This window comes from Protomyctophum bolini (genome assembly GCF_963924005.1).
Source record: "Protomyctophum bolini genome assembly, chromosome: 16".
Lineage (NCBI taxonomy): Eukaryota > Metazoa > Chordata > Actinopteri > Myctophiformes > Myctophidae > Protomyctophum > Protomyctophum bolini.
In genome coordinates this window covers 19,666,736-19,680,181 of record NC_137877.1, presented here as the reverse complement: position 1 = coordinate 19,680,181, position 13,446 = coordinate 19,666,736, and the positions used below count along the sequence as shown (strand labels likewise).

The window sequence follows — 13,446 nt, the reverse complement described above, 5'->3', positions numbered from 1 at the left end:
AGTAAGACGACCAGTCAAGTCAAAACAGCTGCAAGTAAGAAAGAGAGCGAGCGAAAAATAGACATTTTAAGGAATATATGCAGTAATATGCATCGCGACGATCGCGCTCCGACACAAGCCTGGGCGAAAACCAGAGAGGCTGTCGCCAACTTTAAGCAACTGCTGCTGTGTTCAAAGTGGTAAGAGAGCAATAAGAAGCAGGGCTAAGCTAATGCTAGCGTGTCCGGTAATTCAGTCCTATATGCTTCAGTCCCTACGCTCATCGGAGCTACGGAATGAGCGTATAGGGAGGGATTGGTATATATCACATATGGGGCTAACGCTAGCACGACTTGCCATTTCATCTTTTTTTGTGAAGTTAACGCAAGCAAACTGCATTGGATTTTGTTTGCCGTGTTCCCCCTTCCCCACCGTCCGACAAGCTGATCTACAAGATCACAGCTCACACAAGCACACTGTCATAACGACGTTGTGAGCTTGGATCTGCTACATTAGCTGCAATTTGCAACTCTAGATCTTTTTATAATGGGATGAATCTAGCCCCGCGAGTCAGAACCCAATGGTAGTGAAATTTCTGACATTTTTTAGACTCCATACAGAGGCGGAAAGTTCTTATAATGGCAGGGGGTTCAAGCAGCCACGCCCCCCCCCCCCAGCGGTGGAAAAAAAACGAGTTTTGTTTTTTCGAACAAAAGCCACCTTATTAGCATTTGAATGCGGCATGCGCGGCGGCCCAACACCTATCTTGTAAATGTAACCCCTCGTAAAGGTATGTGACTAGGCCTACTACGTGCATGACAACATGCACAAATTTCAGTGGACAGTCAGTGGGTGCATAATTTACTGCAGTGCATATACCGGTAGATATATTTTGCCAAAATGCAGTGGGTTCAGTCGCGCCTTTGCCAAAATGCCAGGGGGTTCAATCGCGCCTCTGAACCCACGGAGTTTCCGCCACTGACTCCATACCATGGGGTCCTGTTCCATCGCTTACCTGGTACACAAACATAAATAAACATAAATCATATCATTTGCATAAGAAAACACATTTCCGAACAGGGACCCCATGGGTTCGGCACGATAGATTGAGCTGACCCAGGGGGTTCCGAGAGGGGCTAGGATGAATCTAGAGTTGCAATACCCTCCAGTGACTCCCCACTCATCTTTTTTGGTTTGCGATCTGCTTGTCTTAAACGACGTTAAACTCACCAACATTGCAGCTGTAGTACAAGCTTGAATTATCCTCTTTCAATCTGCCGAGCTTGTTTTTCATAAAAATCCACCGTAGAGATGTTATGAGCTACTTTCTGTCAAGACATCCTCTGCAAGTGATTCTTTTTCTAAGTGTTGCAGTTTGGAAGCACTCGTTTTTATTAACGGGTCGCGCTGCTGCCTCCTGCATTATGTGCAAATTCGAAACAGGTGGAACGCAGGGCCGTTCAGTGACGTACGACGAGTGCTTCCAAACTCCAGCACTTAAAAAAATAATCACTTGCAGAGGATCTCTTGACAGAAAGTAGCTCATAACATCTCTACGGTGGATTTTTATGAAAAACAAGGTCGGCAGATTGAAAGAGGATAATTCAAGCTACAGCTGCAATGTTGGTGAGTTTAACGTCGTTTAAGACAAGCAGATCGCAAACCAAAAAAGATGAGTGGGGAGTCAATGGAGGGTATTGCAACTCTAGATTCATCCCATTATAAAAAAATCTAGTGCAAATTGCGGCTACTGCTAGATATGATCTAGATATGCTGGTCCATGGTTAAGAGCTAGATATCAAGACTTAATCATGTATTTTAGTGAGTCTGACTTTGCTTACATCTATGATGTCAGTGGTGGGGAAAAGATTACTTGATATACTTAAAGGACCACTTTTCAACCTATCTTCATTCATATAATTTGTCCTCACTAATGTTCATGATAAAATACCACAATTTTCTACTCTGTCTGTGTCGGGGCTGTGGGCAGTTCAGAAAACCGTCCACCAGTGACATAATCACAAAAACCATTCTTTCCATGGATTCACTATATATTCTGTATCAATCTTTAATATTACATACTGTATTGAAGTCTGGGGAAATACTTATAAAACATTAAGCAACCAAATATATATACTTAAAAAAAAAGCAATAAGAATTGTCCACAATGCTGAGTACTATGAGCCAACCAATACATTATTTATAAAATCAAACAGTCTTAAATTCAGAGAACTAGTAGACTTTAAAATCGCTCAACTAATGTACAAAATCAATAATCACATGCTCCCGGACTGCATCCAGGGGATGTTTCATACAAGACAAACAGGATACAATCTCAGAGGTACATGCATTTATTCAAAAATAAAAACCAATGGCAAACAAAGATCTTTAACATTCACAGGAGTAACATTATGGAACAGCCTCAATAAAGAAGTAAAATTAAGCAGCTCATTACATTTATTTAAAAAAACTCTTAAAAACAATATGATAGACAAGTATAAAGTGGATTGATATCATAAAAGTATAACCAAAATACTCCTTCCTCCTTTATGTTTATTATTATTACTATTATCATCATCATTATCATTACCATTATTATTATTATTATTATTATTTCTGTTGTCCTTCTCCGTTTTGTTTGTTTGTATGTTTTTGTTTTTTGTTTTGTTTTGTTTTGTTTTTTGAGTACAGTAGGCCTAAATTAGTAAATGAATGGTGGGGTCTTTCCACCGAATGATAGCCTTGATCCAAGGCTATAGATCTGCTATTGTCGGCCTTTATAATTCACCCTGATTCTTGTGTTTCTCCTTTCCTCCACAGCTTGAAATTACTGAACGAACCAGTGTGTCTGGGAGCGTGTGAACACATTGTTTGCAGGTAATGGCAGTCATAAGTCAAATTGCATTGTTCTTTCTATAGCAGATAACTTATTTCAAATGAGTTAAATTCTAATCGATGAGGACCGTTTTCCTGGCATAGCGTTGCAGCCATTTTCTACATTTCAGTTGTTATTGCTGGAATAATCTTAAACTGAATCACTGAATGTTAGTACTAATTTAGTAGGTACTAGGAAGTGGATTTAATGAGAAGTGAATAAGAGTTCAATTACAGAGAGAGAGAGAGAGAGAGAGAGAGAGAGAGAGAGAAAGACTTTGCCAGAGACAATAATCTCTGGTAGATAAATTTAAATTGAGATCTCAAGTGGGCTTTCTTTCAGACTGAGACGTGCTTTAATATATTTTTCCCACTAGGTCCTGTGCTGCTCCTCAGATCGGGGATGGCTGTGTGGTGTGTCACAGCCCTGCGTGGGTGCAGGACATCAAGATCAACAGACAGCTCCACAACATCACGCAGGCCTTCTGCAGCTTGGATGCAATATTGAACCCCACCGAAAAATTAGGTAGGTATGTAATGAATTGATGCCACCGCGTGGCGTGCTATAACGTCAATTTATTCATTCCCACGCATCCCTCTATCTGTTGTTGACTGAGATGTTAAACATTCCGCCCCTGCTGCGTAATCTCTCTGAATGATCGTATTAGTCCGTTGTCCCTGTGGCATGTTATCGTCATCACCGTTGCGGCGTGCTTGCAGTGACTGTAATTATGTAATGCAATTAGCCATGGTGGTGTTTGGCTTCCAAGTAGATATCGGCTGTGACAAAGAGGATGCCACGGCTCGGCTTCACCTCACCCGCGAGCTGCCGTCTCTTGTGGCGTGATGATGTCTCAATTAAGCACCAGCTATCGAAACTTTACTTAAAAAGGAGTGTGTAAGACCCTGCGGGGCAACTCTCTGCATGTTGATGCTGTGTGAACAAGACCAATGAGTGATTGAGCTCAGTTAGTTCTGCTGCCAGCTCAGCTGTCATGTATCATTTCAGTTGCTCGGTAATCGTTTGTTTAGTGAAACATTTTGTATTTGCGAGTGATCAATCTTCGTCTAGGTTAGCCACTTTAACACAGCCTGTTGAAGGTGGTACTGTTCCACCGTTATTCTGCCTCTCTGTTCTGTATAAAAGGTACTGACATGGAATGGGGAGGACATTGTAGTGTCGCCTTTGCTTTGAGCTGACAGCAGAGACAGTCACAGAGCCGAATACATCGGTGTGTAGACTGTAGAGAGGCATGGGTGTCTGCTTCTATTCAGTTTAATCTCCAATACATTTCTGCATTTATTTCAGCCCTGACTGACTTTACAATGGCTTTTAACGACTTACTTCGGTAGACTCAATGCAAATGGGCGGAGATGTTGCATCATTCTTGCATATTCAATTTGCTGCGTTTGCCTTCACACTGGCTGTGTCAAACCACAGTAATAGTTTTGACTTTGCGTGTGTGTGTGTGTGTGTGTGTGTGTGTGTGTGTGTGTGTGTGTGTGTGTGTGTGTGTGTGTGTTTGTGTGTGTGTGTTATTCGAGTAATAGTTAGGACTTGAGGTGTGTGTGTGTGCGTGCATGCATGCCACTGTTCTTTTGGACACATGGCAGAGGCACATCGGATACGGGAGCGCAAAATGATCCGGCGTTCCATGTTTATGCACAGACAGACAGAATATTCTGTATACTGCAGTGTTTTATGTGTTTCCTTAACCATCTGACCATATTTCGATGAGGGCTTCGGTCTCCTTATTTGACCACGTCTATCCACTCGGTAACGGGACGTCTTTGCGGTGCGTAAAATATGCCTTCTCTGTCTCCTTTATTTGCTGCGGATTGCTTTCACACCTGCAATGAATCGAAAATGCGATTGGAAGCGAAGCCCAGTTGAATGTGGTTCTTTGATGCGCATCAGCATTCGAATGGGCCTTCACACCTGCCAAACGAAGCACACTTTCCGACAATACACAGAAGGATTTATTTTAATCACAATATAGCATGCTGGTGTGAATGTGACCTAAGTGAGTTATACAACTTTAGCGTATTTCACTTATTTGAAAACAAAACTAGAAAAAATGCTCCTCTGAGCACAGGTCTCCACCAGGCCAGGTAGGTTATTGTGGCCTCCTGGTGGCGCTATAATAAGCCAATGTGAAAAGGGTGCCATTTCTTCTTGCGCATTTGATAGCAATTCCACATTCAAAGTCATGATCTGAGTCATTTTGTTCCAAAAATGTGTTTAGCAAAAGTAAGTGGTGGCGCAATAACAGCTGCTATAACAGGCCAATGTGAAAAGGGTGGGAATTTTTATTCCTCGGCATAGGAATGTGTGTGCAACATTTCCCTTAAATTGCACTCTGTGTTCATTATTTGAGGCATTTTGTTCAAAACAGGTCAATCCTGCAAACGGAAGCCAATGTTAGCAAATTCGGATGGAATATGAAATACTGGACAGATCCATCTTGATCACATGACTAGAGATACTGTGTAGTACCAAGTTGCAGGATTTTCGGACAGAATCTGAAAGAGATATATCTTTTTTTACAAAAGTCGGCCTCCTGGTGGTGCTATAAAAGGCAGATGTGAAAAATGCTGGTGAAAGGTTTTTCCTTGGCCTCTAGGTAGTGTGCATGCAAAGTTTCACACAGATTGGTACATGCAAATCGGATTGTTATAGCGCCACCATGAGGTTTATATGAAAAAGGTTGTCCTCGGCCTAGTGGGAATGTGCGAGCAAAACTTCACATAAATTGCATGCTGCGTTCATGATTTGAGGCATTTTGTTGAAAACTGACCAATCCTACAAACTTTGAAAGGCAATCTTAGCCAATCGGGATGGAATATAGGAAATCGGACAGATCTGTGGGTACAGATGTATGAATAAAATGTGTATGAGTAATGTAAATAAATGTTTTTTTACAAAAATCTAAATATCTAATCTCATGGTGGCGTTATAACAGACCATTCTCGTTCAGAGGTTCGTCAAAGTTTGGCATCAACCGGGCCAACTGTGCCGGAGATTAGCTGTACACAAATGGAGGGAGACGCACACGGACGGAGTGAAAAACATACTCTCCCAGTATGCGGCCTGGTGGAGACAAAAACTAAACCTAAATATAAAAACCTTTTATGTCGCTCAGTGAAGGAAAGTCCTTAAGTACTGGAGCTTTTGTGACTGCGGCCTGCTACATCATTTTTGTGCAATAAATACGTAGGCTAGGCTATTTACAGGTACAGTGTATAAATAAATATAATATAAAGATCTACAATCCACAGACGACAGCAGCTGTCATAATAAACACTATAACATAGACACTTGACACTGTTGTGTTACACAGCACTTCTCTGAACTTCTACTTAACGCCATTTAAAAGCACACACAGTGTGGGTGGCTTTGTTCAGTTGTGTAAAAAAAAAAGCTCTTCTTATGCCACTATTGCAAGATCTCTGTAAAAGAGATTATGACAAGCTCTATTTGAGTGGAATTTGAAGTCTTGCTAATAATAATATAATTATGTACCTTCACTATAAAAAGAAGATTATGGTGCTGATTTATTCCATGTGGGCTTATTGTCTTTTTTCCTTTTATCTCTCTATCTCTCTGTCTCTGGACTGCAGACACATCTCCCACTGCTCAGAACTCTGTCTTAAAGCACAAAAAGAACTACAAGATCTGGTTCAGCCCCCGCAGCCGCAAGGTGCGCTGCAGGGTAGAGAAGCCGGAAGAGGTCATCCCACCGGATCGCAGCAGTGTGGATGTCGCTGCACCGCCAGAGACCACCCGGACCCAGGACCTATCGGTATACAACTTCATCCCCTCCTCCTCCCAAGAGTCTGACTCCGCCACGTCGCAAAGAGGCAAAAATGCTGCCGCCGGCGGCAGGAGGAAGGGGGCGACCAAAACAGCTGGCAGCAGAAAGCTGGCAGCCCGCGGAGCCAGGCGGGCACCTCGCAAGCAGGGCACACAGAGTGGGAGGCTGGAGGCTGTAAACCGGCAGTGGGGCATCAACGGCGAGGAGGATGCCGTGAGGGATGAGGGGCAAGCCCTTGATGAGGAGAAAGGTAGTAGGAGGTCCAGTAAGAGGGTGTCCTTTGTTAGCCCCAATGCTTCCAATGAGAACCACCAGCCTTATGGCCCTCAAGAACACAGCATGGTTCTGAGCCCCGGCAAGAGCCTCTCTGGAGATGTGTCTACTATCTCAGAAGACAAAGCCTCTTCTAGTCCCAGCCAGTTGGCCCGCTCCTTCCGACATGATCGGCAGGAGCCCACTCGGCAGTTCGAACTCAGAGATGACGACGCCATGGCAAACTGCGCAGCTCCTGACAAGCGTAGCGCAAAGCGATGCAGGGTGGCAGAGGAGGAGAAGGAATCCGTTTTAGAGGGCACCCCAAAGAGGCCCATGGCTTCAGCTGGTCAAAGTAGACGATCAGCACATAGAATGGTTTCAGTCGTCCTCACTCCACTCTTGCCAGCCAGCCTCACGTCTGGAAAAAACATAAAAAGTCCCAGAGCGGAGAAAAGAGGCAGCACTGATTCAAGAGCCATCACTGGGAGGGGATCTTCTCCTGGTAGCCCTGGTGTCTTGAAGAGGAACCACAAAGGGGAGACGCCACTACATCTTGCTGCTATAAAGGTCTGGAAGATTCAGTAACATTAATTTAATTAGGACTGGTGGATATTGTAGTAGTCCATATCAATGCCATTGGGTGTGTGTGTTTTTATGTTTTTCACTAACAAGAATTTAAAGATGATACACATAAGGAGAGAAAACCCTAAGAGAAGTAGCATTCACTGGAAATGTTCATACATTACTTGTAGGATAAAATTACATCAATGTGGAATATATACACATCTATTATAAATAAAACATTAATTTACAAGTCAGTCATACATATGACAAAACAAATAAACAAAACAAACAATATGGAAACGAAACAAAAAAATCATATTGCAACAATAAATGTCATAGGCATAAAATGTACGGGCCATTGGGGGTCTGAGGTGACCTGAGCAATGTGCTAATTATGGACCTGAATAATATACTTGAATATTTGATGAAAAAAGGTGGGAACTAGAGCTCTCTACTAGAGTGTAGAGCAGATTACAATACAACCAAAACTTGGGCTTTTTAATGTTCTGTACTCACACTACAGTAGGTTAGTGCTCCCCCCATCGGCCTATATGATATCAAGCCCTATGGGCTGATATACTTTGTTTTAATGTTCTGTACTCACACTACAGTAGGTTAGTGCTCCCCCCATCGGCCTATATGATACTCACACTACAGTAGGTTAGTGCTCCCCCCATCGGCCTATATGTATATATGTTTTTAATGTTCTGTACTCACACTACAGTAGGTTAGTGCTCCCCCCATCGGCCTATATGATACTCACACTACAGTAGGTTAGTGCTCCCCCCATCGGCCTATATGATGTTCTGTACTCACACTACAGTAGGTTAGTGCTCCCCCCATCGGCCTATATGATGTTCTGTACTCACACTACAGTAGGTTAGTGCTCCCCCCATCGGCCTATATGATGTTCTGTACTCACACTACAGTAGGTTAGTGCTCCCCCCATCGGCCTATATGATGTTCTGTACTCACACTACAGTAGGTTAGTGCTCCCCCCATCGGCCTATATGATGTTCTGTACTCACACTACAGTAGGTTAGTGCTCCCCCCATCTGCCTATATGTATATATGTTTTTAATGTTCTGTACTCACACTACAGTAGGTTAGTGCTCCCCCCATCGGCCTATATGTATATATGTTTTTAATGTTCTGTACTCACACTACAGTAGGTTAGTGCTCCCCCCATCGGCCTATATGTATATATGTTTTTAATGTTCTGTACTCACACTACAGTAGGTTAGTGCTCCCCCCATCGGCCTATATGATATCAAGCCCTATGGGCTGATATACTTTGTTTTAATGTTCTGTACTCACACTACAGTAGGTTAGTGCTCCCCCCATCGGCCTATATGATACTCACACTACAGTAGGTTAGTGCTCCCCCCATCGGCCTATATGATACTCACACTACAGTAGGTTAGTGCTCCCCCCATCGGCCTATATGTATATATGTTTTTAATGTTCTGTACTCACACTACAGTAGGTTAGTGCTCCCCCCATCGGCCTATATGTATATATGTTTTTAATGTTCTGTACTCGCACTACAGTAGGTTAGTGCTCCCCCCATCGGCCTATATGTATATATGTTTTTAATGTTCTGTACTCACACTACAGTAGGTTAGTGCTCCCCCCATCGGCCTATATGATATCAAGCCCTATGGGCTGATATACTTTGTTTCATGTGGTTTTCATCGCGCAGCACCAAAAATCCCTGTTTTCCGAACTCTCAACATGTCACCGAACAGCGCATTGTGAGCTTGCAGATTGGCTATTTTCGGCATACGACACCGGCTCACAACTAAGCATAAATCCTGCTTTAGTCTTCTGATGATCAGAGACATTCTTCGGCCCGGCAAGAATAAACCGTTTTAGGGTAATCCCTGTAAACATAGCCGTAATCCCTCTCTGGATCCTGAACAAGGTAATCAATGGCGCGCTGCGGGGCATGATTGATAATCGGCGGAGCTCCCCGCTGCTCGCAGATCAGCCGCTGCGTTTGAAGGGATATGTTTGGTGGTTTCTGGTGGATGACCTGAGGTCTGTTAATTCACTTCTCCTTTTTCCTCAGGGAGACGTGGAAGCTGCCAAGGAGTTGCTGGACCAAGGGGCAGACCCCAACCTAAAGGATCATGCTGGGTGGACACCTCTGGTGAGGCAGACACACACACACACACACACACACACACACACACACAGGGGCTATATACACGGGGCTATATACTTGCATAGAAAAATCCGTATTCATATTTATACAATGGCATTAAATTATGAATTGGCGTATGGTAGAGAAAAACAAGGTTTTGGAATGAAAGCTATAATGCAATATATATAATTCCAATCTTTGTTGTGGGTGAAAAGAGGAACTAAAGAAACTTTTGTTTCAACCGGTGTTATTGCCTTAAAAGCTATTGATCTCTGAAAGGCACTGCAACAGCAAGTTTCTCTCTCACATTCTCTATTTTTGACTCTCCTCAGTGTCTGCGTCATATTAATAATAGCCCTATTAGCCCATAGGGACGTTGACGCTCCTGTCTGCGTCATATAGAAATTAGATATTCACCCAGGATGCGTTGTGAGCTTGTAGATCGGCTATTTTCTGAAAATAATCGTATAAAATTAAATTCTTAATTCATAATTTTTTTTAGCTTTTTTGGTAAACGAAAACTAAGGGGCCCCATAACAATGTGTCCGCGACCCACAAATGGGTCCCGACCCACTGTTTGGGAAACAGTGATAGGGCTGTTGGCTAGTTACCATGGGGAGCATCACAGTAACTCATCCACAGCTATCCTTGTCCTCGTCGTTCCCCCTGTGTGTATGGCAAAGTGTTTTTCACAATTTTTATAGTACATTTACTATTTAGTGTCTTTAGCTTTAATAAAATAAGGTGCAGAACTGCATAAAATGAAAACTCAATTACTCGAAGTAAATAATTGAAAGTAATTTTATGGACATGACTCACGGCTCATGGCTCAGTCCACAGGGGATGAGTCATGCCCGCCAGACATTTAACATGGACTCAAATAGAATGCTGTAAACCTTTTCAGTCTTATACTGTACATTCAGCATGGGCTGAATGTAGGCTGTAGCTCAGTGGCCTTGTGGTTAGAGTGTCTGCCCTGAGACAGGGAAGTCAGGGTTCGATCCCCAGCCGGGTCATACCAAAGATTATAAACATTGGACCCAATGCCTCTCTGCTTGGCACTCAGCATCAAGGGTTGTATTGGGGGTAAGTCCCTGCAACATACTAGTGTTATGTCCAGGGGATGTACTTGTACTTCAAGCTGCACGCTACAGAAACAGGAGATAGGCTCCTGTCCTATGGGCTCGGCAAGGCTTACTTACTTTACTTTATGTCATTGTATAGGACAACATTGTTTGATCGTCAATCTAAAAAAGATACTGGGTTATTTTGCAACCAAACGAAAGCAAAATGTTGTTTTCTTCCCCTGGGAAATGGCCAATGGGGGCAAGCAGCGAATGGAGTATTTCCGCTATAGTTCTGTTCTTGTGCCATTGATTCATAACGGCAACAGTCAAGAAACCAAATAATTTAGCGAGCCTTGTGGCTGCTGCGGCAGGAGAGTATGAGAGTGCTGTTGAGCCCAGATACAAGTTACAACGTGAGCTGGTTTGGTAATATAAGGTGGCAACCAGTTTAGCCCCAATTTCTCTGAGCAAGGACTGTGGCCATATTTAAATGCCATTCATATTATTTATTTTTGCAAAGGGTCTTAATCACCTTTCCAAACACTCTCATACTAAACTGCAATTTACTTGTTTCCCTCACAGCCTAATCTTCTGCGTTTAATTCAGCCTTGGCTGTCGTTTCCCACCAGAGACTTAGGTTAGCAAAGTACTCCTCCGCTTTTTGTTGCAGTGCTTTCATCTTTGCATTTATGCCATATTTATACTGTCTGACAGTTCCACTCTTAACTCATCCAGCAGCCAGCGCCATGGACTTAATTTATGTGGTTTTATTAATATCCCAGAGCGCCATGGACACCTTTTAACGTCTTATTTAGAGTTCTATTTATTGATAAACATATAATGTTGGCTTCTGTTGGTCGATCGGCTGCTCCGTGTTCCATCGGCCTTCAGCCTCAATGCATTGAAAAACAGAAAGGTGGGGCTGGATGAACAAAGCGACTGTGTTTAGTGGCTCAATAGCGTCTCCCGGTGACCGCACGTCTAAAATATTAATGCTTTGTCTGTTGTGGGGAGACGAGGGTGGTCTTCTTCTACGGCGAAATTGAACGGTGGCGGGAGCTGAACTATCGCTACTGACAACTGTGTTTTTCCCAGTTGTGTACATTATGGTAGGGCTAAAGCTGGCACTTTAACTCATGCAGTTGTCTCACACACACACACACACACACACACACACACACACACACACACACACACACACACACAGCTAATGAGAACAAAGTTGAACTAACCAGTTTTTGCAATGCGGAGGCTGGCTCTACATGAGATTTAATTGGCGTGGTGTAACAGAGTTCTTAATCGTGGCCTGATTCCAAGAAGAAAACAAGTGGTGTGCCTTTCAACACTTCGTTTCATACATTCATTACTGAGAATCTCACTGCGCACAATTGTCTGTAGCATCCCTCACTCTATATTAACTGGTGGAGTTGTGCCATTTAAACGCCACCATTAGTGCTGGGCGCAACTTCACTGCCGCCCCTGAAGCAACGTTGTGTTTGGCTCAAGTTCACTGTGGTTCTACGCCTTCATCCAAGCCGCTTTACATTCACCCAATCACACACATATTCTGACACTCTTACGCTGATGGTAGAGGCAAACCATGCAATCAGTGTCTTCCTCTTCGACACTAACTCTGGGGGAGCCTGGCATTAACCTGGGAATCTTGCGGTACCCAAGCGGCCGCTCTACCTCCTGAGACACTGCCGCCACTATTCTGAGCATGTCATGATTGGCAAACATTCTTTGAGGCCGATTCTACAAATGCCTTCTAAATCAGTAGTTCTCACACTTTCACGATTATTATTTTTTGGCATATTTACAAGCTCGCAGGGAGGTTGTACATCTGCTATTTTTGAATAGTAAACGCAAACAAATTATAATAATGAAATGACACAAATATTCTGAAAATATTTGGTGTAGAGGGAATAAAATGAGCAGGGAGCAAGGTTAGACCAGTTTTGTGGATAAGTAACCCCTATCCACTTAGACCATATAACATTCCTCATTGCTCTTGTCATATTACTGTATGATCACTGAGCATCATGACAGAATCATGCTCTCAACATGTCATGTAAATACATGTACATGTATACTGGCTTCATAATACTGGTTGCAGTGGTGGAAAGTACAGGTATTTGTACCTCAATTTCAAATACTTTTACACTACTCCACTACATTTATTTCACAACTTTAGTTACGATTTTGATTATTACTGCAAAACAGACATTAATCCCTTCAGCCGTATAATGATTATTATAACATAATGCTTATTAAAAACACTAAAAGGGGTTCCCGTCCTGAATGGGTTAAAAACTTTCGGCACAATGAGTGCTTTCTACTTTCTCCACCAATGCATGTATAGTACAGTATATACTGTCTTCATAATAGTGGTTCCTTTGAGCTCCTTTGCTGCTGTGCTCCCTCCAGCATGAGGCCTGTAACCTGGGCCACCAGGCTGTGGTGGAGGTCCTGGTGTCCAGAGGAGCCATGCTGAACACGCCCGGCTACCAGAACGACTCTCCGCTCCACGACGCCGTGACCAACGGCTACCCGTCCATCGCCAGGCTGCTGCTGCAGCACGGAGCGTCTGCCAACGTCCTGTAAGTAGTACCAGAGTTCAACGCACGCCACCCAGACGTCCATCGACTTCGTGTTGAACCCATAATTAAGACCTGAGGTCTTTTCTAAAAAAATATGTCTTCTAGAGGTTTTCTGAAAAACTTATGCTGCTGTAATGTCAGTGGTT

The 13,446-nt window shown here is 43.2% G+C and overlaps 1 protein-coding gene across 1 annotated transcript in view; it reads left to right on the top strand.

The window, feature by feature from the left end:
* bard1 (BRCA1 associated RING domain 1) overlaps positions 1-13,446 on the top strand; it is a 35,848-nt gene continuing 22,402 nt past the window's right edge. Inside the window, exons 1-6 of the mRNA XM_080785003.1 lie at positions 1-179; positions 2,800-2,856; positions 3,231-3,379; positions 6,475-7,490; positions 9,559-9,639; positions 13,128-13,300. Of these exons, the coding sequence (XP_080641129.1) occupies positions 88-179; positions 2,800-2,856; positions 3,231-3,379; positions 6,475-7,490; positions 9,559-9,639; positions 13,128-13,300 (1,568 nt within the window). The 5' untranslated portion in view covers positions 1-87. The remainder of the gene's footprint in view (positions 180-2,799; positions 2,857-3,230; positions 3,380-6,474; positions 7,491-9,558; positions 9,640-13,127; positions 13,301-13,446) is intronic.